This window comes from Aspergillus welwitschiae (genome assembly GCF_003344945.1).
Source record: "Aspergillus welwitschiae strain CBS 139.54b unplaced genomic scaffold BDQ94scaffold_6, whole genome shotgun sequence".
Classification (NCBI taxonomy): domain Eukaryota; kingdom Fungi; phylum Ascomycota; class Eurotiomycetes; order Eurotiales; family Aspergillaceae; genus Aspergillus; species Aspergillus welwitschiae.
Genome location: NW_020798700.1, coordinates 962,925 through 984,191, shown reverse-complemented (window position 1 = coordinate 984,191; position 21,267 = coordinate 962,925). Strand labels below are relative to the sequence as shown.

At 51.7% G+C, this 21,267-nt stretch overlaps 5 protein-coding genes across 5 annotated transcripts; 2 read left to right on the top strand and 3 right to left on the bottom strand.

Moving 5' to 3' along the window:
• Positions 1-449: 449 nt before the first annotated feature.
• BDQ94DRAFT_138406 (uncharacterized protein) lies at positions 450-1,258 on the bottom strand. The gene has a single exon (XM_026765240.1). It carries the CDS (start codon positions 799-801, stop codon positions 496-498), a length of 306 nt encoding a protein of 101 aa, XP_026629791.1. The 5' UTR covers positions 802-1,258; the 3' UTR covers positions 450-495.
• Positions 1,259-1,670: 412 nt separating this feature from the next.
• BDQ94DRAFT_116676 (uncharacterized protein) lies at positions 1,671-2,409 on the top strand. The gene is made up of 2 exons (XM_026763684.1): positions 1,671-2,111; positions 2,172-2,409. The coding sequence occupies exons 1-2, from the start codon at positions 1,877-1,879 to the stop codon at positions 2,279-2,281; spliced, it is 345 nt and encodes a 114-aa protein (XP_026629790.1). The 5' UTR covers positions 1,671-1,876; the 3' UTR covers positions 2,282-2,409.
• Positions 2,410-2,993: 584 nt separating this feature from the next.
• Positions 2,994-14,850, bottom strand: BDQ94DRAFT_157614 (acetyl-CoA synthetase-like protein; the record flags this gene model as incomplete). The annotated part of the gene is made up of 43 exons (XM_026768769.1): positions 2,994-6,023; positions 6,054-6,293; positions 6,492-7,007; positions 7,038-7,049; positions 7,086-7,153; positions 7,190-7,280; positions 7,317-7,708; positions 7,742-7,783; positions 7,817-7,968; positions 7,999-8,027; positions 8,058-8,132; positions 8,166-8,177; positions 8,208-8,237; positions 8,274-8,305; positions 8,339-10,585; positions 10,622-11,021; positions 11,058-11,167; positions 11,204-11,282; positions 11,319-11,384; positions 11,421-11,440; positions 11,471-11,744; positions 11,778-11,794; positions 11,879-11,933; positions 11,976-11,997; positions 12,031-12,083; positions 12,117-12,290; positions 12,330-12,349; positions 12,380-12,599; positions 12,636-12,743; positions 12,774-12,811; positions 12,845-13,083; positions 13,153-13,192; positions 13,229-13,358; positions 13,395-13,413; positions 13,501-13,610; positions 13,647-13,804; positions 13,871-13,891; positions 13,955-14,000; positions 14,037-14,102; positions 14,133-14,168; positions 14,220-14,283; positions 14,323-14,348; positions 14,416-14,850. The coding sequence occupies 43 exons, from the start codon at positions 14,848-14,850 to the stop codon at positions 2,994-2,996; spliced, it is 10,014 nt and encodes a 3,337-aa protein (XP_026629789.1).
• Positions 14,851-16,546: 1,696 nt separating this feature from the next.
• Positions 16,547-18,744, bottom strand: BDQ94DRAFT_138402 (uncharacterized protein). The gene is made up of 6 exons (XM_026765239.1): positions 17,972-18,744; positions 17,861-17,917; positions 17,738-17,805; positions 17,302-17,681; positions 17,142-17,237; positions 16,547-17,084 (listed from the first exon to the last, which is right to left on the bottom strand). The coding sequence occupies exons 1-6, from the start codon at positions 18,165-18,167 to the stop codon at positions 16,751-16,753; spliced, it is 1,131 nt and encodes a 376-aa protein (XP_026629788.1). The 5' UTR covers positions 18,168-18,744; the 3' UTR covers positions 16,547-16,750.
• Positions 18,745-19,264: 520 nt separating this feature from the next.
• BDQ94DRAFT_167635 (S-adenosyl-L-methionine-dependent methyltransferase) lies at positions 19,265-20,790 on the top strand (the record flags this gene model as incomplete). Its single annotated transcript, XM_026770857.1, has 5 exons — positions 19,265-19,459; positions 19,546-19,672; positions 19,760-19,883; positions 19,956-20,407; positions 20,480-20,790. The coding sequence occupies 5 exons, from the start codon at positions 19,265-19,267 to the stop codon at positions 20,788-20,790; spliced, it is 1,209 nt and encodes a 402-aa protein (XP_026629787.1).
• Between the last annotated feature and the right edge of the window lie 477 nt (positions 20,791-21,267).

Below are 21,267 nucleotides of genomic sequence, written 5' to 3'. Positions count from 1 at the left end.
AATACCGGAGTTACGCCGATTCCCCGGTGAACTGGTGAACTGGTCTCTCTACGACCTCTTTGCCCTTCTTCATGATCGGGATGAAGAGCAGGTTCGTCGGCGCTGCGATCGGATGACATCTACGGAGGATAACGCGGGTTGCTCGGCGACTTTATTACTCTAAAGCGGTCGGCGACTCCGACGATGCCGGATCCTGCGAGGATATCGCCGAAGTTCTTTGCATGCGTCCCCGAACTTGTCGAGGTCATCTCTGAGTGTTAGCTTGCAGTAGGAAGTGTTTTCCGAATACCAAAGACTTTGCGGCTGATCCAGTCTCCATTCACTGCCAATCTATAATGTCGGAATCCATGGCCGGCGAGAGTTGTCTCTCTCGCCCTCTATTCCGCAGTTAAGCGCGGCGTACGGTCCATCGACCTCTTTGAGGATCCATGAAAGATGTGTGCACAATCCATTTCGATAAATGAAGCTGGCTGGGAGGCATTTTCATCCAAGTCATCACAAGGCGACATGGTTGTCCTGGCAGTGTGTGGCGATTGTGAACCGGCCACTGCCTTGGCGTTGTCGGTGTGACGCGGTTTGCTCCGTGTCCATCCATCCCCATCTTCTACCGAATACCTGCGATGTGATGTGATGTGATGGAATAAGATACCAGTTGTTGAGGTTGCACTGCTGACTGCTGGGCGTGATTGTTTCTGGGCTTGAGATGGTCCAACATGTCCACCTCATCACCCCAGTGATAATCTTCGCCTGCATCGTGCCCCTCAGCCCTGCCACTGTTCTATTCTTATCGATATCCTGCATTCCAGCTATTCTTAGCACAGTGCATTCCGCTGATGTTGTTGACAGGTCGCTGAGTGCATCGGCAACAAGTGGTGACAGATGCTGATGCGGTGTTCAGCTGCACCAGCCAGCACATCCCGACTGATCGGTGCTCGGAATAGAAGCACTGTCGAACTGTCTTTTCAACACTTCACTCCGGTCGCATCTTAGCAATATTCACAACAACACAACAACCTCCCTCGTGTTCCCAATGAAAAAGCTAGGAGGCTTTCATCGTCGATGAATTGCCTGCCCCTTGATTATCCGATTCGATCCGATGATCCGGCTCGTCCGCCTGCCGCGAAGGATGAACAGGATTCACAATGGCCACTCAATCCCACTGTGGCTCCATGATCGCCAACCCCACCCGCCTGGAAACCCCAAATGGTGGACGTGGCGCATCCGAGACATGCATGCAGTGAGCCGTCTTCCTGTCTTCCCAGCCTCCCTTCAGCCCCCAAAACTCCCAGCCTCAAGCGTCCAGCCCCCGCCTCCGATTGATTGTAACCTGGACCGGCAGTGGACTGTTGCTCAACGGCGAGAAACCGCGGCAGAAAGAGGAAGAGTGAGTGAATTCCATAGTAGAGACAATCATAGTGAATGGTCCTTGTAGATACCTCCCAAAAAAAGAGTAAAAATTTAGAGCTTAGAAAGACGGTGAGAGGATTCGCCGCTCTTAAGGTTGCAATGGCATCATGGGAGGGTCCAACTCGGCTGACGGACGGCATCACTTTTCCTCCTTCACGGCAGGGATCGTCGAGGCAAGGCGCCGATCTTTGCCCCCGCGGATGCGCGAAATCCCCAATTGATCAAGTCCAGGCCAGAACCAACAGCCGGTTGTTGCGGGGAGACTGATGACTGCGCCATTCACTCTGGCTGACAGTCTGTTGTCTATAAAAGAGGACATGTACCTGCTACTTTCCACTCAGTAAATCAACAACCTTACTGTCCTAAATCATATAATTCTTATAATCCTATAAACCTTTCAGTCCTAACCACCCTACTACCACTCTCGAAAAAATCACTCTTCATCCCCAAACCCACCTTCATCATCACCATGCAATTCACTCTGCTCCTCTCTGCCCTGATCGCAATGGTCATCTCAGTCGTGGCCCTTCCCACCGGCGATACTCGTCTCGCTCAACTCCGCCTGTTCGGCGAACCCGGCTGCTACAACGAGAACATGGGCGAACTGGGTATTTACCGATCGGCTCTCAACCAGTGCAAAACCTTCCCCGGCAACCAAACCATTGAGTCTGTCAGCTTCGAATACAATGTCGCCGGCTGTGGTGGTAAGCTTATCTCTTCTGCAAAAAGTATATTCTCACGTGCCTTGCTAATTCTATAAATAGTGCAAATCTTCACCGAAGACAACTGCTCCGCTGGCCAGCACAACGTGACCCTGGGACAATGCCTCCAAGGCGATGCCGAATATGTCAGCTACAAGTTGGTGTGCAACTAAGGGATTGACTTAATGATACTTCTACGATAATGGCGATGCGATTCAGGTCGATGGTGGATAATGATTGACTTAATGTATAGAGAGGATGGATGGATGGCCACTGTCCCATGCCGTCTCGGGAAACTAATAATTATGTGTGTATATGGCAGATGCTGATGATGGACGATGGGTTTCATGACATGTTACGGTCGCAAATGTGTACCTAATATCGAACTCTACGGATATAATAGAATTTTGCTCTAATTCAAGATTTCAATGTGTGCAAAAGACGGTTCAGTCTTGCAGCAAGCACTGCAAGTTGCTACAGACCGACGCATTTATTATATACCTCCCGAGTCTTACTATCACATACCCAGCAGAGTTGTATTCGACTTCCATCTACTTGTCAGGTTTTCTTTAAGTTGAGATGGACGGAATTAAAAAGGTAATCGTCACAGGAGATTGGTGCTACCATTGCCTCGAAACCGAGGAATCTGGCCGGCTGTATACATTTCGAGGAATTTGTGATTTACGGAGCAATATATTTAGTTCAGTAACAGCTAGCATGCGCGACACAATAACATGCCGAAATCGCGAAGAATCCTGTCAGGATACGTTATTATCGTTGCGATGAGCGCAATGCTCATCACAATTCCTACAAGTCCTCGAACCCGGCGTCCTGAACAGAATCAACAAAGCTACATACAGCTATTCCAAAAGCATCAACACAAGCTTAACGCAATAAGTGTGAAGATAAGGGTGCTTCTGGGTACTGCGAAAATCTCTGCGCAGTTTTCAAAAGCCTCTCAGCCAAAGCGGAGGCCTTTTTGTCGCTCATCACGTTGCTTGAAGTCAGCGCCTGTACTTCCCAAGTTCCATCACCCACGATTGAGCGAACAAGCAGCTGATCGGTCAGATCGATCCGAGTATCCATTGAAAAGTCCACCACATCAGCGTCTTTCAATGAGAAGGAAGGGGTACGATCCGGAGGGAAATGATTTATCAAGCAGCCAAAGTCACTGTCCCTTGGCCAGTCGGTGCAGTTGGCAACAATATCCGGCAATTCGAGGTATCCGTGACGAGAAACCGCGGTGTAACTGTCATGTAAGTTCTGACAAAGCTCGCTGACGGTCCACGCCTGCTGCGATTGCACTCGCACGGGACTGAGGTTGATACACGGTCCAAGAATGGCCTCCACGCCGTTGATAGGTAGGTCACGGGTGTTCAGAACCAGCCCGAATGTGACATCTTGGCTACAGACCATCTCTGCCAGCGTGAAAGCGAATGCTGCATTGACAAGAGTTGGGAATGTGATTCCAGGCAACGACGTGGGAAGTTCACCAGTCACGGTTTGTTTAACATCTACAGCCTTGTAATCCCCAGAAAGGGTCGTATCCGATAAGGTGGTCAGGCGAGCCCCCCGCAAATAGTCATTCCAGAAGCTCAGCGAATCTGCCGATCGGTGGTATGCACATCCATATACATAGTCCGAGAAGGGGACTGGTAGTGATGGCGAGAGCAGGTTGCCATTGTAAGCTGAGGCCAAATCAGAAAAGAGGAGCGGGAGTGAAAACCCGTCGTATTGTGCATGAGACAACCGAACAATGAATGAGTGACTTGTCGGAGACTGAGAAACTAGTTCAAATCTCGTATATAGCTTCGTGGAGACCGGAGAAAGCCTAGAATGAGCCTCATCGGCAACCGTATCACTGGTCAACTTGGTAAATGGAACGTTGACTGCTCGCAGGATGACCTGGACGAATCTCCCTTCGAGTCTAGTAAACAAAGTGCGTAGAGTACTGTGCTTTTGTGCCACAGCGTGACAAGCCGTTCTCCACTGATTGATATCGATCCTGCCGTGGAGATTAAGGCGCATGGAGACTGGGGCCCATCGGGTAAGGAACCAGGCCTGTGTGTTTGTCACAGGAACGATATCAGCCACTTCAGTGGGACTCAGTCCAATTTTGGCGAGCTCGCCTGAAGTGGCGGGTGAGAGATTGCCCCCAACAAGGGAAAATGTTGAGGCGACAGGTCTCGTTATCGATCCCGGCCAGGATCGAATCCTTGCGGCGAGACCGGCAACAGTAGGACACTCGAAGACGTCACTCGCCCTGGCACGAGTATGGAGCTGTTCATTGATCCCATTGACCAGCTTTATCGCAGTCAGCGAGTGGCCCCCATGATCAAACAGGCTTTCGAGAACGCCGATATCTTGCCCGAGCGCCTTCGTAAACTGATGAAGCAACGCTCGTTCCAGATCATCACGCGGATCGACTCTAGCTGACACAGTGTTTTGGGATACAGTGCCAGCAACCATGCTTGCAAGAGCCTTGCGGTCGATCTTCCCATTGCTGTTGATAGGCATTCGCTCTAAAACCCTGACCAGTCTGGGGACCATATACGTTGGCAATGACTTTTGCAAGGCCTTCCGCACCCATTTCTCCATGTCTCGATTGGATGACAATTGTAGTGGGTTGTTACTCAATTGACCAGGTGCTCGTCCCTGGTGGTCTGTTGGGAACCGGAATAGCACCCTTGCGCCCTTCTGGGCAGGCTCAATGCGGTGGAAGATGGCGTCCAGCCCACCACGTTGTGAGTGCTGGCGGGCCCAGCTGATCTCGACGTGAAAGCCTGTCTTCTCAGCCAGTTCTATCAAGTCGGGGGCTGCAAGAGATGGAAGTTTCTTGGCCCTTTCACTGAGTGACGCGAGCCAGCCAGGTCCTCTTATCCTTTCGACCAAGCGATCCTTCAGCAGGTCTACTACCAGCCGTTCCAAGTTAATCTTACTGTAGGGAATATTGCTGATTGCCACCAAAGATGTATCAATGGTTTGTTGTCGCAAATATTCGAACAGAGACTCGCGATTCATCTTTCTTGCGGAAAAATCAATCCATTGGCTCTCTTCGACGTCGTGAATGCGCAGCTCCAAGTTCGGCTGCTGCTTGGCGTACAGGACAGCGGCATAGCGGTAACAACTTAGCTCGTTGGTAGCTACCATACGCTTGGGCAGGATTTCCACATGCTGAATGAGCTGCGGGACTCGGCTTGGCAGGGAAGTGAAAAAGGCCGGGTCTACTAAGAGCTCCTCTTCTAGGTGAACAGTTTCCGCCATCTGTGATCGAATATTGGCCATGGTGGGTACTCCATGTGTCTCACCGTATAGCGCCTTGCTCACTTGAAATTCTTCGTACAATGCATATGACCGTAGATCACCAAGGAAAATGCGTTTGGCGCCTTGCAGACATACCAGGTCCTCCACGACCCTGAGCAGATATCCAGGGGATGGGAAGTACTGCGCCACCGAGTTGATAATGGCGACATCAACAGGGTTGGATCTGTCAAGTCGGCTGATATCGTCGGCCGTCCCTTTCTGCAACCGTACCTTGCCTTCTAACCCAGGAATACTGGGGACGGCTGCCTGGACAAATTCAAAGGCCGCAATCGAGGGCTCAAGCCCAACGTAGCTCTGAAGCCCTTCGACGACATTGAAGAGTATCATGCCAGTGCCAGTTCCGACTTCGAAGACATGACCGGGCGAGCCTCCATTAAGCAGTGCCCCGATAGTGTCGTCAAGCCATTCGTTCATCTCTGCCTTTTCGATCGGTGCACCAGTATACATCGACTTCCAACCTCTAAAATCCCTTCCACGTTCGCTGGGATGTAGTCCAGAGAGATGGTAAACGTTTGTTTCGAAAAATTCTCCCCAGACTTGAACTTGCCCGCTCGTATCTTGTCCACTGACTCCCATGGTTGCGTGCCAGTCCTGACCATCATCGGCTGTAACGAAGCTGACCAAATCAGATCCCAGGGCTTCCTCTTTCCGGTAGATTGATACAGCCTCCTGGATGAAGCTGAAAGCGAGCAAATATTGGTCGATCTCAGTAAGTTCCACCCGATGGCCACGAATCTTTACCTGTTGATCGATGCGCCCAAAGTATTCCAACTGGCCGTCACCAGGCCGATATCGAACAATGTCGCCGGTGCGATACCCGCGGACTGTTTTTGAGCCGACCGCCAGAGTTATAAACCTCCCCTGGTCCAATTTTGGCTGTGTATAGCCTCGGGCCAGACCGTCTCCCGTAACAATGAGCTCGCCAATGGTACCGACAGGCACGATCCGGAGGTCGCGATCCACTACACAGGCTCCAGAGTTGGAGATTGGTTGACCAATTGGAACTCCGTTAACGCATGCATCACCCCCAGGTGGTATGCAGTAGATTGTGCTGATTACCGTGTTCTCTGTTGGCCCATATGCATTAATAACGCGAGGCTGCCTCGGTAGTCGCTTTACCTTGACCACATCGTCTGGATCAAGTACGTCGCCTCCTGTAACCAAGGTGTCTAGCATACTGACCGTCGCCGGAGACGCAGTTAAGCATTGCTTGAGTAGCGCTGGCGTAAACAGTGCCATGCGGACACTCTCACGCTGAAACGCCTCACCAAGCGCAGAATAATCTGCCACTGTCTTCGAATCGATGCACACCACGGTGCCGCCATTCAGCAAGGCAGTAAATATTTCCCATGTGGAGGCATCAAAGGCCAGGTTCGACATGTGAGCGACAGAGCAGGCCGCCTCGGTCTCGCCCACAACATTACTACCCTTCACCAATCGGATAATCCCACGATGTTCCACCATGACACCCTTTGGCTGTCCGGTCGATCCGGAGGTAAAAATGATGTAGGCAAGGCTGGTGGCCGACGGTCGCGAAAGAAGGTATGTAGATGTCATGCTAGCCTCGGTGATCGGCTTTGTTGTGATCCCTTCCCTTTTGGCTACAGGATTCCGAATCTCAGATCCTAGCAGAAGCAGTTTGCAATTGGGTACGAATGAGAGAAGAGTTTCAATGCGGCCTGCGGGGGCTCGAACATCTAGTGGGAGATATGCCAAGTTTGCTTTGAGAATCCCAAGAAGGGCAACCGTAGCTTCACATGATCGATTTGCGAGCACCGCCACGGGCGTTTCCACGGGAAGCGAAAGCACCGACAGCCAGGATGCAACCCGGTCAGACCGGCTATCCAGCTCGGAATACGTCAGTCGTGCTGACCGATCTGTGACTGCTATGCGGTTTGGGAAACTCGCCACCTGCTGCTGAAAAGCTTCAACCACGTTCATATCCCGTGGATAGTCCGTGCAATGGCCGTAGGCCTGTCCCATCGCCGCTGCGTCCGGGCTGGTATAGTCGTCCACCAGCGGAAATGCGCCAGGCGTGGTAGAGGGTAGCAGAAGACAGTGCTTGAGGATCTTGGCAAATGTTTGCTGTATAATTTCAATCGTTTGTGCGGTGAATAAAGATTCGGCGTACAGAATATAGCCTTCAATCGTATTGTGTTTTTGGTACAGGTGGAACTCCATATCAAACCGCGAAGTCGGTACGAGATCGACCGGTTCAGTATCAATCCCCTCGAGATGGAATGCAGCCATGTTTGCTTCAGAGTGAAGGACAAAAGCTACCTGAACCAAGGGATTTCGTGATAGATCACGGTCCGTTTGCGTAGTATTTACAATGTGCTCGAACGGCACATCTTGATTGGCGGATGCTGCAGATGTAGTTGAACGGACTTGTTCGACTAGCTCAAGAAACGACACCTCCTCGATTGGAATCCGAATACATTGGAGGTTGACGAAAAATCCTACCAAGTCTTCGAGTTCCTGACGATTTCGATTGGCAACAGGCGTCCCAATTGTTGCATCCGTTGATCCTGTCAGCCTGTAGTGCGCGATGCGAAATGCCGTTAACAGGACGACAAAGGGCGTAACCTGATATGTCTGGCAGAACTGCTGCAATTGCGTGTATACCGTGCCTTCAACTTGAATTTGGCAAACACCAGCGGCTCCCGCGAAGGACGCTGGCCGTGGCTTATCACACAGAAACTCTGCAGGATGACTCCCCTCCAGCTGGGTTACCCAATATTCCAGCTGTCGGCGATGCTCATGACCCTGACTGACCTCATGTTGCCAGGCCGCAAAGTCGCGGTACTGGATTGGGAGCGGAGCAAGACATGATGAGGGCACCTCACCCCGAACAGCGGAAGCATAAAATAGAGCTAGTTCCTTCTGGATGATGCTCACTGACCAACCATCGCAGAGGATATGGTGTATTACCACGGAGAGGACGTGTGTCTCTGGTCCCAAGCGAATTGCTGCAACTCGCCACGCTGGATCGGTAGTCAGGTCGAACGGAGCTGTCTGCTCCCGGTGAAGAACAGCCGCAAGGTCCGCATCTGGGCGGGCGCTGACATCAATCACGGTTAAGGGTCGAGAGTCGAATGGATGGGGATGGACTACTTGTACTGGATGATCACGGCGGGTTTCAAATGTCGTTCGAAGGCTCTCATGGCGCTGCGCAAGGGTGAAAAAGGCCTTTCCCAGGGCTTCGAGGTTTAAAGAGCCTTGCAGCCGCACAGCGAATGGCGTATGATACCAAGATTGACCGGGATTCATTTGCTCCAACATCCAGAGGCGACCTTGCGCAAAGGACAGCTCCACTGCTTCCCGCTGCTCCCCTGATTCCCCTTCCTCGGCCGGCTTCTTGTGCTCAATGGGTAATATCGGAACGTACTTGGTGGGTTCACAATTCCGAATTTTCTCCGCCAGGCTGGCAGCGGTGGGGTACTCGAATATGTCCCGCACCGTTATCTCCACATCAAGCCGTCTCATGATCCTGGACGCCATTCTGGTGGCCATCAGTGAGTGCCCCCCGACCCTGAAGAAGTTATCGGTAACTCTCATCTCGACACCAAGCATGGCGGTCAATTCTTCCAACACCGTTCGCTCGACCTCATCGATTGGCGGCAATTGGTCCATTGTAGGCTGGCATGGAGTGGGGACCTCGGCCATTCTCGCCAGCTTTTGGCGGTCAACCTTCCCGCTACTATTGATGGGCATTTGGTTTAACACTTCAATAGTCTGGGGAATCATGTAGGATGGCAGCCTGCCTTCTAACCAACCCTGGAGATTCCGTTGGGTGGCTTGGATCTGCCCTGGGTCTGAACGGACGGTGACAAAGCTGACAATCTGCGGTTCGTGCCCCTCTCGTCGATCAACAACCGTAACCGCGTCACTAACTGTGCTGTTCTGAAGGAGTACATGATCAATTTCCCCGAGTTCGATACGGTGGCCTCGTATTTTGATTTGCTGATCCATGCGGCCAAAGAATTCGAGCTGGCCATCACTTGGCCGATATCGGACACAGTCTCCGGTCTGGTAGGCTCTGATCGGTGATCGCCCAGGAATATGGACTGTCACGAAACGGCCAATATCCAGTTGTGAATCAACATATCCTTTAGCCAAACCATCGCCAGTAACAACAAGCGCACCCATTACCCCAACTGGAACCAATCGGTTGCTAGGATCCATCACGTATGCAGCGGAGTCATTGATGGATCTACCAATAGGAACACCGTTGGGAAAGATCCCATTGTCTGGAATCCTATATAGGGTGCTCACGACACCATTCTCGGTTGGCCCATAGGCATTTATGAGCTCGCTCTTGACCAGTGTCCGCGCGGTAATAGCATCAGATGGATCCAGGCAGTCGCCACCAATCAACAGAATCTCCAACTGGCTGATGGTAGATGCGGATTCAATCAGGCACTGTTTAAGCATCGCTGGGGTTAACATAGCTATCTGGACTCCCTCGTGTGCGAAAATGTGACCAAGCAATTTGTAGTTTAATACCGCCATAGGATCAATACAGACTAATGTCTGTCCATTCAGAAGTGCCGTGTATATTTCCCAGACTGACATGTCGAACGCAATATTGCTCGTATGTGCTATCGCTCCAGGATTGTTGTGGTGACTGATAATATCGGTGCACCGTGCTAACCTAAGTATTGCCCTGTGTTGGATCATGACTCCCTTGGGTACTCCTGTGGAGCCGGATGTGTATATGATATATGCAGTACTTTCGGCGCTAGGCATCATGGTCAACGATGTGTGGGAAATCGTGGGGTCATCTCGGTCACGCTTGGTCAGAATGTCTGGAATAGGAATCAACTGCAAGTCACTTATACTGAGAGCAGGGCGTTCAATACGACTGCCCAAGAGAATGATCTTGCACATGTGGGCAGATGACAAGATCGTTTCAAGGCGGCCCATTGGGGATTTAACATCGAGCGGTAGGTAGGCCATGTTCGCCTTTAGAACGCCCAAAAATGCGACAATTGTCTCGCACCCTCGGTCTGCAAAGACCCCAATCACGCTTTCCGGGGCCAGTGACTGATTTGTCAGGAAGATGGCGACTCGATCTGATTGAGAGTCTAATTCATGATAGGTCAACTCCGTGGAGGAGTCTTTGACAGCTATCTTGGCGGGACAGCATTTGACTTGTTGCTTGAATACATCAACTACACTCAACCCACGAGGATAATCTTTTTCCTGGATGTGAAGAAGTCCATGCTGATGCAGAGTTCCGTTTGCATCATTGAGTTGGATTAAATCAATAGGCGTAGCAGGCTGAGTTAATCCATGGTGGAGGACGTCAATGAAGAGGGCATGTAGTATGTCTATTGTCTCCTGGTGAAACAGGTCTAGGGAGAAGAGGATCTCGCCTCTAAAGCAGTCTCTGCCCTGGTACATGTGAAATTCCAGGTCAAACCTTGAGGTTGAAGACAGAGTCAATGGTTCAGCCTCCACACCTTCGATGCTCAAGTTGCCCAAGTCTGTTTGGGAGTGGACAGCAAAAACCATCTGCACAAGGGGGTTACGGGAGAGGTCGCGCCTGTCAGCTAGCTCCGACACAATCCTCTCGAAAGGGATATCCTGGTTAGTAAATGCCATGTGCATTTTTGCTCGAACCTGCTGAACGAGGTGGTAAAATGTCGTACGCGCATGCTCAACCTCCGTGCGAATACACTGAAGATTGATGAAGAACCCAATGAGTGGTTCCAGCTCATGTTGATAGCGGCCTGCAAACGGTGTGCCGATTATTGCATCTGTAGCACCTGTGAGACGATATTGCGCTGCCCTGAAGGTTGCGAGCAAAACCGTGTGAGCGGTGACCCGGTGGGCCCTGCAAAAGCGCTGCAGGTTCCGGTGGAGCCCTCCACTGATATCCACTGTCCGACGACCCGCATCACCGGAGAGTATAGCAGGACGTGGCTTGTCACAGAGGAGTTCAGCCGGCTTGCTTCCATCAAGTTCCTGAAGCCAGGCCTTTACTCGTGACTGGCTCTTGTCTTCTTGCTGCCGTTGCCAAGCCGAAAAGTCACGGTAATGCGTTGGGAGCGGATCAACTTGTGAAAGGGGCTCACATGAGCGAATTGCTGCCGAATAGAAGATATTGAGTTCGTTTCGAAGAATATCCACCGACCACCCGTCGGATATAATATGATGCATGACAATTGACAGGATATGATCATCAGGCCCCAGACGGAAGACCAATGGCCTCCATCCTGGTTCGTCCTCCAAATTGAATGTGGTGCGTTGTTCGCTCTGCAAGGCATCCCAGATGTCCTGGTCTTCCTTGAGCGCCATATCAATTATCTCAAGCCGCTTTGGCCTGAAGGGATGGACTACTTGCACTTCAATGCCATCTTGATTGTTGAACGTGGTGCGGAGAGGTTAATGGCGTTCTACTACTGCATTGAGGGCTATCTCCAACGCAGAAAGGTTGAGACGACCGCGCAGTCGTGTGGCAAGGGGCAGGAGATACCGTGTTGAATCGGGATGCAACTGGTCCAGAAACCATAGGCGGCGCTGTGCAAATGACTGCACCACTGGCTCGGTAGATCGTGTCCTAGGTATAGGCAGATTTTCATTCACTTGGGACACAGGCCGTTTCGCGAGAGCAGCTATTATTGGGAGGATCTCGTTGCCAGTAATCTTAGTGCCGAATTGTCCATTGATTTGGTCGACCAACTGCGTGGCCATCGCGGAATCAACACCACGATCAGTGAAAGCATCAGTAGCACTGATGCTTGCTTCCAGCACTTTGACAAATTCGTCTTGGATGCCAGATTCGCTCACTGGTGGGAAAGACCGTTCAGGGGTCAGGTGTTCAATGGCAGGTGTGGAGGATGGCGCGTTATCCTTCCTGTACCGATCGAGCTGCGAGGCAAGGTTGGCCACCGTTTGGTGTTGAAGAATATCTTGCATCGTCAATCTGTAGTTCATTTGACTACAACGATTGGCTAAACGCATGGCTGTCACCGAGTCGCCGCCAAGACGGATGAAGCTATGATTGACGCCAAAGGAGATTGGCTCGACATGCAGGGTTTCAGCAAATAGTTGATGAAGTTCCAACTCCAACTCGGTCGCTGGTGGCACGATAGGAGATGCCGGTGTCAGATCGTTCTCCAGATCCTGGCGAGTAGAAGTGCAAATAATGTGACGGAGCTTCTTTCGATCGGTTTTGGCAGTGGTGGTCAACGGAACAGATTCGAGGGGAAGGTAAATGCTCGGCCACATGTGGTCGGGCAGTACCTGCTCCAGGCCCTTTTTGATCGAATCGACATGTGCTTGGAAGCGTAGCAGTAGAGCCTCCTGGTCGGAAGAGTACAAAAAGGCGACAACAATTGGGGTCTCACTGCCTTTCGGGGCAGCGGCTTCGGCTATGGCCTTCTCTATCGCGGGGCTAATCTGACGGATGTGATACTCTATTTCCCCCAATTCGAGTCTTTTCCCGCGGATCTTCACCTGAGTATTTTTGCGGCCGATATACCTGATCTTGCCATCGGCGTAATACTGCACCAAGTCGCCCGTTTTGTAAAGTGTCACCCCGGTATCATTGACCGGCCCCATCATACGATACCAGGCAGGGGCATTGATGAAGGCCGATGCTGTTTGTGAGGCATTGTTGAGATAGCCATCTGCCAGCCCAGGGCTCTCCACCAGCAGTTCAGCAACGGCACCAAGTGGAGCAAGGCAATTGTGGTCCGTGGGATCCACCAACCAAAGGCGCCCTGTCGGCGAGGTGCCAATACATCTGATATCTGCCTCAGAACGGATGGGCGGTGAAACAGATGCACCCGCCCATTCAGTACACCCCAATACCAAATGTAGATCTAGTTGGTGTGCCCACATTTGAAAGAGGTCGGTGCGTATGGGCTCGCCAGCTAGGACCAGAGTCTTTAGGAATGCCAACGGGCTTACCAGGGACTGTGCTGCTGAGGGGGTGAGTATCGCCCAGCTGACCAGCATCGATTCCATCGCCCTTTGGAGGTTGTTGATACAATCTTCCTTCGAGGGGATACATACTGTCGCCCCTACTGTCAGGGAGCAGAATATCTCAGCCAAGGACATTACAAAGCCGTACGAGGCAGACTGCAATACTCGGCTCTCGGCTGTGATTTTCAGACTTGGTGCCAGGTTTGCCAGGTTTGCCAGCGCGCGGTGTTTCGCAACACAACCCTTGGGTTGTCCGGTACTTCCGGATGTGAATAGCACGTAAGCCGTGGTTTCAAGGGTGATGTCTCGCGCTGGTACATCTGACATGGTGGTCGGTAAATTCGAGGTTGTTTCCGAAGATATGATGACAATCGTGCCGAGGAGGCTCGATAATATCGGTACCAGGTCGGTAGATGTAATTGCAACTGTAGCGTTCACTTGGGTTATTATGTTCCTCAATCGGTCAGTTGGCTGCTTTGGATCAATGGGCACAAAAGCGCCACCGGCCTTCAAGATGGCGAGTTCTGCCACAACCATCCACTGTGACTTGTTCATCATCACAGGGACCATGTGTTCTGGCCCAATACCCAAGCGCTGCAGGTGGCTGGCCCACTGCGTTGCCAGACAGTCAAGCTGTGAATATGATAGGGTCCCATCCCACGCACACACGGCTGGGTGGTGTGGACGCTCGCATGCACGCTGTTGGATAACCTTAATCAGGGATGTTGCTGGACTCTGCTGTTTACCACCGTTCCACCGCAGAACATTGTCTCGGTTCAGTGGGCTGAATAGAGTCAGGTCCTTGATATGCCGATTAGGATCGGCCAAAATCTCTTGGATGATCTGTAAGACCGTGGACGAGAGGTTTTCCGCGAGGCATGGTGAGAGGGTTGAAGTTTTGTGGACTAGTGATAGTCTCACCAAAGCCAGGAGTTCATTCATCTCACCCACCAACACAACGCCATAGTCCCATTGCTTGGCCTATACCGTCCTGTCAGCGCTCCAACACGCTTAATATGTCGCACTTAAGCGGTGTTTAAATTCTCACCTCCTCCAAGAGATACGATCGGTCGGAGCCCGCAATTTCCTTGATCAGGACCACGGCAGTATTATGGGCTGGGGGTTGCTCATCAGATGGATTCCCTGGCTCTGCACAAAAGCCTGTCTTGAGCATCTCTGCCACTGAGGCATCGGGAAACGAGTCCGACTCGATGACCTTCGCCGGACCTGAGGTCGGGTCTGGAGGTCTATCGCGATGGTCCCGGTAACCGAAGCAGACGCGGTCAGCATCCAGAAATGGTCCAAGGACGATTAACCAGACAGTCTCAATGAAATGCAGGGTTGTAATTCCATGCACTCGGCAGAACCTCTCAATATCCTGAGCGGGCGAAGGGAGAACATCTTGAAGCCTAACTGAGGACTCCATTCCGACACCATTATTAAGACATGGGAAGATCCCGCTACCTTTTTCTTTGTGCTCCATGGTGACCTCGGTGGATTGTTGAGGTTGGTTGTCGTACAGGTGTATGAAACACGCTGCTGCAATAACAGATACGTAGCTTGTGCAATCTGGCTGAGATTCTGGGTTATACTGGGCTATCTCTAGAAGTTATACTATCAAGTTAGAACGTGTCGGGGCTGGGGCTGGAAGACATTTATTAATTCCAACCAAGTCATGACAGTTGCCCAGGGACTTGTCATGTATCCAGGCAATGGGCATATTCACGCATCCGGCATGCTGGTCCACGGATCCATCAGAACAGGCCTTTTACCGCTGTGTCTAGATGGCAGATAGTGATAGGCGACGTTTGGCCGAGTCGAATCGATGGACACCTTGAAACGTGCCTCCGCGGACAATTCTGCAAAACCATGCGACGCCTAACCAAACCTAATCAACCATTTCGATACGAGTCAGTAGAATCCCACCCAGTATGGTCGTACCAATCTTGATCTCATATAGTATTAGTATATTATGTACTCAATATCAGTAGTATGGAAGATAGACACACAATCATAATATTAGTATTATTGTTGTTATTGTTCAAATAAATATCTTGTAACACTAAGGATTACTACTATACTAAGTAAAGACCTTCGGTCTAGAGCCAGGATATCATATAACATTGTCATATGAAAAGAACGATGTATGGCTCCAATATTATGCTTATTTTTGTGGTAGAATAGATGACTCGGAGGCGTTTGTTCCATGGACGGAACCACGGTAACCTTTGGGGAGTGGTGAGGTCACCGACGAATAAACTCATCATTAGGGTAGTACAAGAACTGTTCGGTAAACTCTATTTAATTGCAAACCCTTTGGCTCAGCTCCCTTCAACAGGCTATTGCTCCTGACATGTACTTGGTCCGCTCACAGCTTTTGCCATATACTCATTATATCCTTTTTCTCTAAGGTGAGGCGAGGGCGGGAAGCAGAATATAATTGGTTGCGCACAGAAAGTTCTAGCTAGTTCTTCCAAATGTATAGTATTCTCCTTTGACAGTAGATCCACATCCTAAAAAGATCTTATGCAGTATCCTTTGATCTCTACTAATTATTAGATCAGCAATGGCATCTGTAATGGTGGTGGTAGGAGTACCATGATACATGGCACTGAATTTCAGCCGTCGCAGAAGTAACGTTGCCTTTCTGACAGCCACAACCGCTATGCGCCAGGGATCCGCACTCTGCTGGTCCAACAAGACTTCACTTCGAATGGCTGGCCTCTGTAGACTGTGCGAGCTACCAGAGCGTGCAGGATTATTCCAGTGTTTCTAAAGATTCATCTTGCTTTTCTACGAAGTGCTCTTAAGACATTCTGTGGCAGTGTGACTGTAATACGTACCCCGTACCCTCCAGCCAATCCTCGTAAGAACACAACACCTGAATGAGATAACCTGACGATTTTGTTTGTGTTGTGGATGCTAGGGACGAGGAACTGAAAGGTGACACCCTGTCTATCACGCGAAAACCGGTGTCGACTGAATTTAGAGTTTGGGGGGGAAATGTGTCAACCAAAATTGAGCAAATGGTCCGCGGCTATTTATTGAGGACCTGGCTGGTAGTAACCATTGCCTTGGGATTCCTCGTATTAGCTGCTTCTCATGTCTCCAACTAGAACGCGTGAATACGTTTCCCGGGTGTTCCTCTAGGCACCCCTTATTACTAAATTAAAAATTATGATGATTTGATTATTAAGTGTACATATTCAGTCCGACTTGGTCATTCGGGCTAGTTCAGCTGGCGACAGAGACTGCTGCCCTCATGATTATGTTCTCTGTGACATATGTGTCCAATAGCGGCTCCTGTTCTCTCAATCCCGCTGTTGGCTCCAACCCCCCTCTTGAACGCTGTTTCGCAAGCTCATGATCATATGCCTGAGCATCTAATCCGATCGTCTCTTGCAAGTCACCGAATACTCGGTCGCCATCATGATGGCCGGCTCAGCGCTGCCATTGTCATGCTTAGGCTCCTCATGCAGACTCTCAACATCGTGCGCAGTCTCGCCCGCGTGGGTTCCCTTAACTGTGCTGAGGTAGTCCCAGTTGCGGATCACCTTCTTGCGAGCTGCACCAAATGTGTCCTTGCCGTCGGCACGGCGGATAGGGTTGACTCCGCTGCTGGCGTGGCTGCCAAAAACAGCGGGGAAGAACCGGATGAGCAGAGGCCGCATCACCGGCAGGCACGAACAGATGATACCCACGTTGATCTCCACCATGCTGTGTGTATGTGTCAGTTGATAGCTATCAGAAGATCGAAGAAACAGGAACACATACGCCCACTTGGCTAAGGTCACTTTGTACCAGGTCAGGTCCATACTGGAGACAAATGGCATCATGGTTACAATGCGGATGATCGCAATGACACACGCGCTGTGTAACAGAGCACGAGATTAGCTTAGCCAGGGACAGTGGTTCTCAAACGTGAGACACTTACAAAGAACCCATCATTAGCACTATCATCAAGAGTACCCGCTGCTTGAGAGTGGTCTGAAGAGACCAGCACAGTCGAATAGGCAACGCCAGGGTGATCAGATCGGAAAACAGATTGAATGCCGCATTAGCGTAGACGAAGGAGAGTTGGTCAACGCATTTGGCAGTCGGCATCAGAGTCACGTCCCAACTGGCCTGCACCGGTATACAGCCGAGGGTAAACACCAGCAGACTGATGATATTGTACAAGGCAACGAAGACCATGATCCCGTATGTCATTTGGCGGAACCGCTTTTCGGGGCTCAAGCGCAGGTAGAACAACAAGATGGACGTTTTGACCAGCCAGATTCCGACGACGAAAATGTCCTCAGCCGCAAGATCATACTGCAATAATTAGTGGTTGCCCGCTATGTGCAACTTGCCACCGGTGTGAAACGTACCTGCTTGAAGGGCTTGATCTTGCTGAGGTATAAGTCCCAAATGTGGACCCCATAGCCGTTCCGGATATCTATAGTCATCATTAGTTCCGGAATTCCACGGGTTTCAATTCTGTTGTTACATACTGAGCATGCACAAAATGGCAAATAGCCACGCGCAGACCTGCGCCCAGATACAGAACCCTGCGAGGCAATTAATAAGGTCCCTTATAGTGGACGACTAGGCTGGGCACTCACAATCATCGACCCCAATGGTCTTCTGGAGTTTACCACGCGTGTACAAGCGAAGGATCAAGACCGCTGTACCTGTAAGGCAGAGGGCAATATTGATGGAGTAGATCTGATAATTTTGGTTCGGTGGGTTCACGAAGTTGGGCGTCACGCCGTCGGGCGGCGCGGAGGCAGGGATCTGGTTGAGGTCTACCGACGGCATGATGGGAGAAGCTTGTCTTTGCGCGTCCGTGAGAGAGCTGGTCCTGATCCAAAGCAAAATTTGCAAAGGACGCTGGTCGGAGCCTCGCTACTTATCCTTCGTGTCCATGGCGCCGTCCGGCTTGCTCTGGCTCGAGCGCGGAAGTATGGACTCGTTCGTATGCAGGCCGGAGCGACTACCGAGAGACCATTCTCACCTGCATTGTATAGTTTGCCAGCTCCGGGGAACAGAATACCGCCGTCACTATCCCATTGAGGAGACGCCACTGGCTATCGAACTTCCTTGTCTGGCTGAAGGAAATGATCAAAAGCTTCCTCTGTGCCTAGATCGCGTGACGACTAGGTTAGTCTGGGATACAGTCATCTGGGTGCCCCTGTCAGGGGCATTGTCAAAGATCACGGATGCGCATCAGTTGCATCTGTCAGATGCAGGGGTTGATGGAAATCTGGGCGGAACATGACAGGTTCGAAGACCCTGCGGCACCCCGGAACCTGCGGGGAGATATCACAAAGCCCGGCTGACTGGTCCGACGGTCCTACATAATCTGGTGGAGCCGGACGAGAGGGGAATTGAGCTGATGAGGGAATGTGAGGGGGGGGAAACGGATGATCGGCAGAGGGAGGAGTGGGCTTTGGGATATAGTCGAGCTGCTATCCGGGATGACGGGAAGAACAGTGGGTGAAAGAACGGGATGTGAGGCGAGCACAGGCCCTGGCCTGGTCCATCCACAGCAAAGTACGGGGGCCCGTCCACCGACCATAATCCTTCGTCTCTACCTTGAATCCGGGTTTTGTCGTGTCTATAGGATGGTCACCTCGTATTCCTGTCGGCTGTTTCCCCCGGCTTGGCTGAGGAAACTGGACGTATCGGCTGGTGGCGCACCGGCGCTGCCTGGACGCCGTCTGGCGCTATAGCTGCAGGTCGCGTTGCCTATCCACTCTCTTCCCGCCAATCATCCTGGCAAGATCCCAGTGTCCCCCCTGATGCCGGGGCCAAGTGTGACAAGTATATTAGGTAGGTCGCCCTGGTCATCCCAACGGAGTGGTTCCATCCTACCAGGACCCCCCGGTCGCATACTATCCTTGTCCAAGTATACCATGGCCCAATTTGACCCCAATCTTGAGCAGATTCAGCAGTGCCTGGCCGAGGTCACGGCCGCTGTCGACCAGTATCGCAATCAAGCGACCACCCAGAACAGTCAGGATGCTCGCTACCAGTTGATGACCCAGGCTACCCGCTTGGTGCGTGCTATTCGGGGCCCGGCCGACCTCGTCTTTGCCAACTTTGAAGATGTACGTTCTCGCTTCACCAGGGAGCTGATCGGTGAATCTGGCCTCGACCATGGAAGCTAACAATACGCTATGGTGCGCTATGCTAGATGGTTCGGATAGGCGCAATTCGGACCCTGTTGGAAGCTGGGGTATTGGATGCCATCCCGACCGGGGGACAGAGCATCTCGGCCTCGGAGATCGCGGCCAAAACCGGGGTCGATAAAGAACTCATCGGTAGGCTATCACGCTTCCATGGGGGGACCCGGTCTGCGCTACCAAGGGGGCTCCCTGTCCGTGCTTGACTGAACTGACCCGTTCCAGTGCGCCATATGCGCGCCCTGACGCCCACGGGACCCTTTCGCGAGACAGGAGAGGAATTGTATGCGCACACCGCCGAGTCGGAAATCCTGCTGGCCCCCCAGATGCGGGCGGTGTTCAGTCTAATGTAAGTGCTGCTGGCCCCCTCTCTGGATCGCCAGGCATGTCCGATGGCTAACCAGAGCCACCTGCTGGCCAGGGTCGATGAGTATTCGCCCGCCATGCTACGGGCCCATGAATATTTCTCGCAGCAGGGCTGGCAGCATCGCATCGAACTCCGCCGCAATCCGTTCACTTTCGTGCATGGCTGCGACGGACAGACCATGTTCGAGCACATATCTCAGAACCCTGCCCGCGCAACCCGGCTGAATGATGCCATGGTGGCGGAGGATTCTCTCCTTGCGGAGATTGGCCTATATCCCTTCGGGTCCACACTGAGTCCACTTGCGCAGCCAGACATCGCCACGATCGTGGACGTCGGCGGGGGTCGCGGGCATATTCTGCGTCAGCTCAAGGAGAGCTTGGCAGGTATCCCTGGGCGGTATATCTTGCAGGATCGCGAGAGTGTCATTGCTGATAATGGCCCCGAGATGGAGTCGCACGGAATTGAGCCGATGGCGCATGATTTCTTCAACCCCCAACCTGTGCCGGGTAAGCAGCCCCCCACCATTCCCACAGCCCCATCTATCGGTCGAACTAACATATTCATTGGTAATATAATAGGCGCCCTCGTGTATTTTATTCGTCGCGTGCTGCATGACTGGCCCGATGAGGAGGTCCGTCAGATCCTCGCACACCAGGCGGATGCGATGGATCGAGAGCGGTCGCGAATTCTTATCACCGAGACGATCATCCCCGAAATTGGCGCGACCGCAACTAACGCGTATATGGATCTGACTATGATGACGTTTGGTGGGCGCGAGCGGACGGTGAAGGACTTTGCGCACCTCTTCGAATTGGCAGGGCTGCGACTGGCGAATGTGTACAAGGCCCCGGGTGTGCCCATGGTGGTGCTGGAAGCTCGGTTGAAGTAAACTGTAGCACAGTATAAGAGCTGATTGTAGGTTTCAATAACTTCTTCCGACGGGATGTGCTTTCGTGTTGTGTCTTTGACGAGAAGATTGCGGTCTCATTAGTTTCCATTTATGACTGGTAGCTAAGCTGCAATTAGTCCGTCCTTTTCCAATCCAATGTAGATTAGCTTGCAATGCGCATTACTACGTGATTGAGCGGTATGAGGAAGAAACCGTTGATTAAGTTGTGGCTTTTAGACGAATAGCTGGCGAGAGGAGGATGGACGACAGACGTTACTATACCGACTACTTACTCCTATCAGTACCGGAAAGGCAAGACAGTCAGGTGCCCATCGAGTGCAAACAATGCCAACCTGCCAGCCTTCCAGCCTTCAGCCTCCAGCTCTCTCTCTCTCTCTCTCTCTCTCTCTCTTATCTCTCCTCTCTTTCGCTTGACTACAGCTCAGATGTTGATTACAAACAATATGGATTTCATTG

Excerpts from the sequence above, each read along its gene's own strand:
- BDQ94DRAFT_116676 (XM_026763684.1), top strand. The coding sequence starts at position 1,877 with ATGCAATTCACTCTGCTCCTCTCTGCCCTGATCGCAATGGTCATCTCA. Across the intron at positions 2,112-2,171 it reads CAATGTCGCCGGCTGTGGTG|TGCAAATCTTCACCGAAGAC; the intron begins GTAAGCTTATCT and ends TTCTATAAATAG.
- BDQ94DRAFT_138406 (XM_026765240.1), bottom strand. The coding sequence starts at position 801 with ATGCAGGATATCGATAAGAATAGAACAGTGGCAGGGCTGAGGGGCACG.
- BDQ94DRAFT_138402 (XM_026765239.1), bottom strand. The coding sequence starts at position 18,167 with ATGCCGTCGGTAGACCTCAACCAGATCCCTGCCTCCGCGCCGCCCGAC. Across the intron at positions 17,238-17,301 it reads GTGCTAATGATGGGTTCTTT|CGCGTGTGTCATTGCGATCA; the intron begins GTAAGTGTCTCA and ends TCTGTTACACAG. Across the intron at positions 17,085-17,141 it reads GTGACCTTAGCCAAGTGGGC|CATGGTGGAGATCAACGTGG; the intron begins GTATGTGTTCCT and ends ACATACACACAG.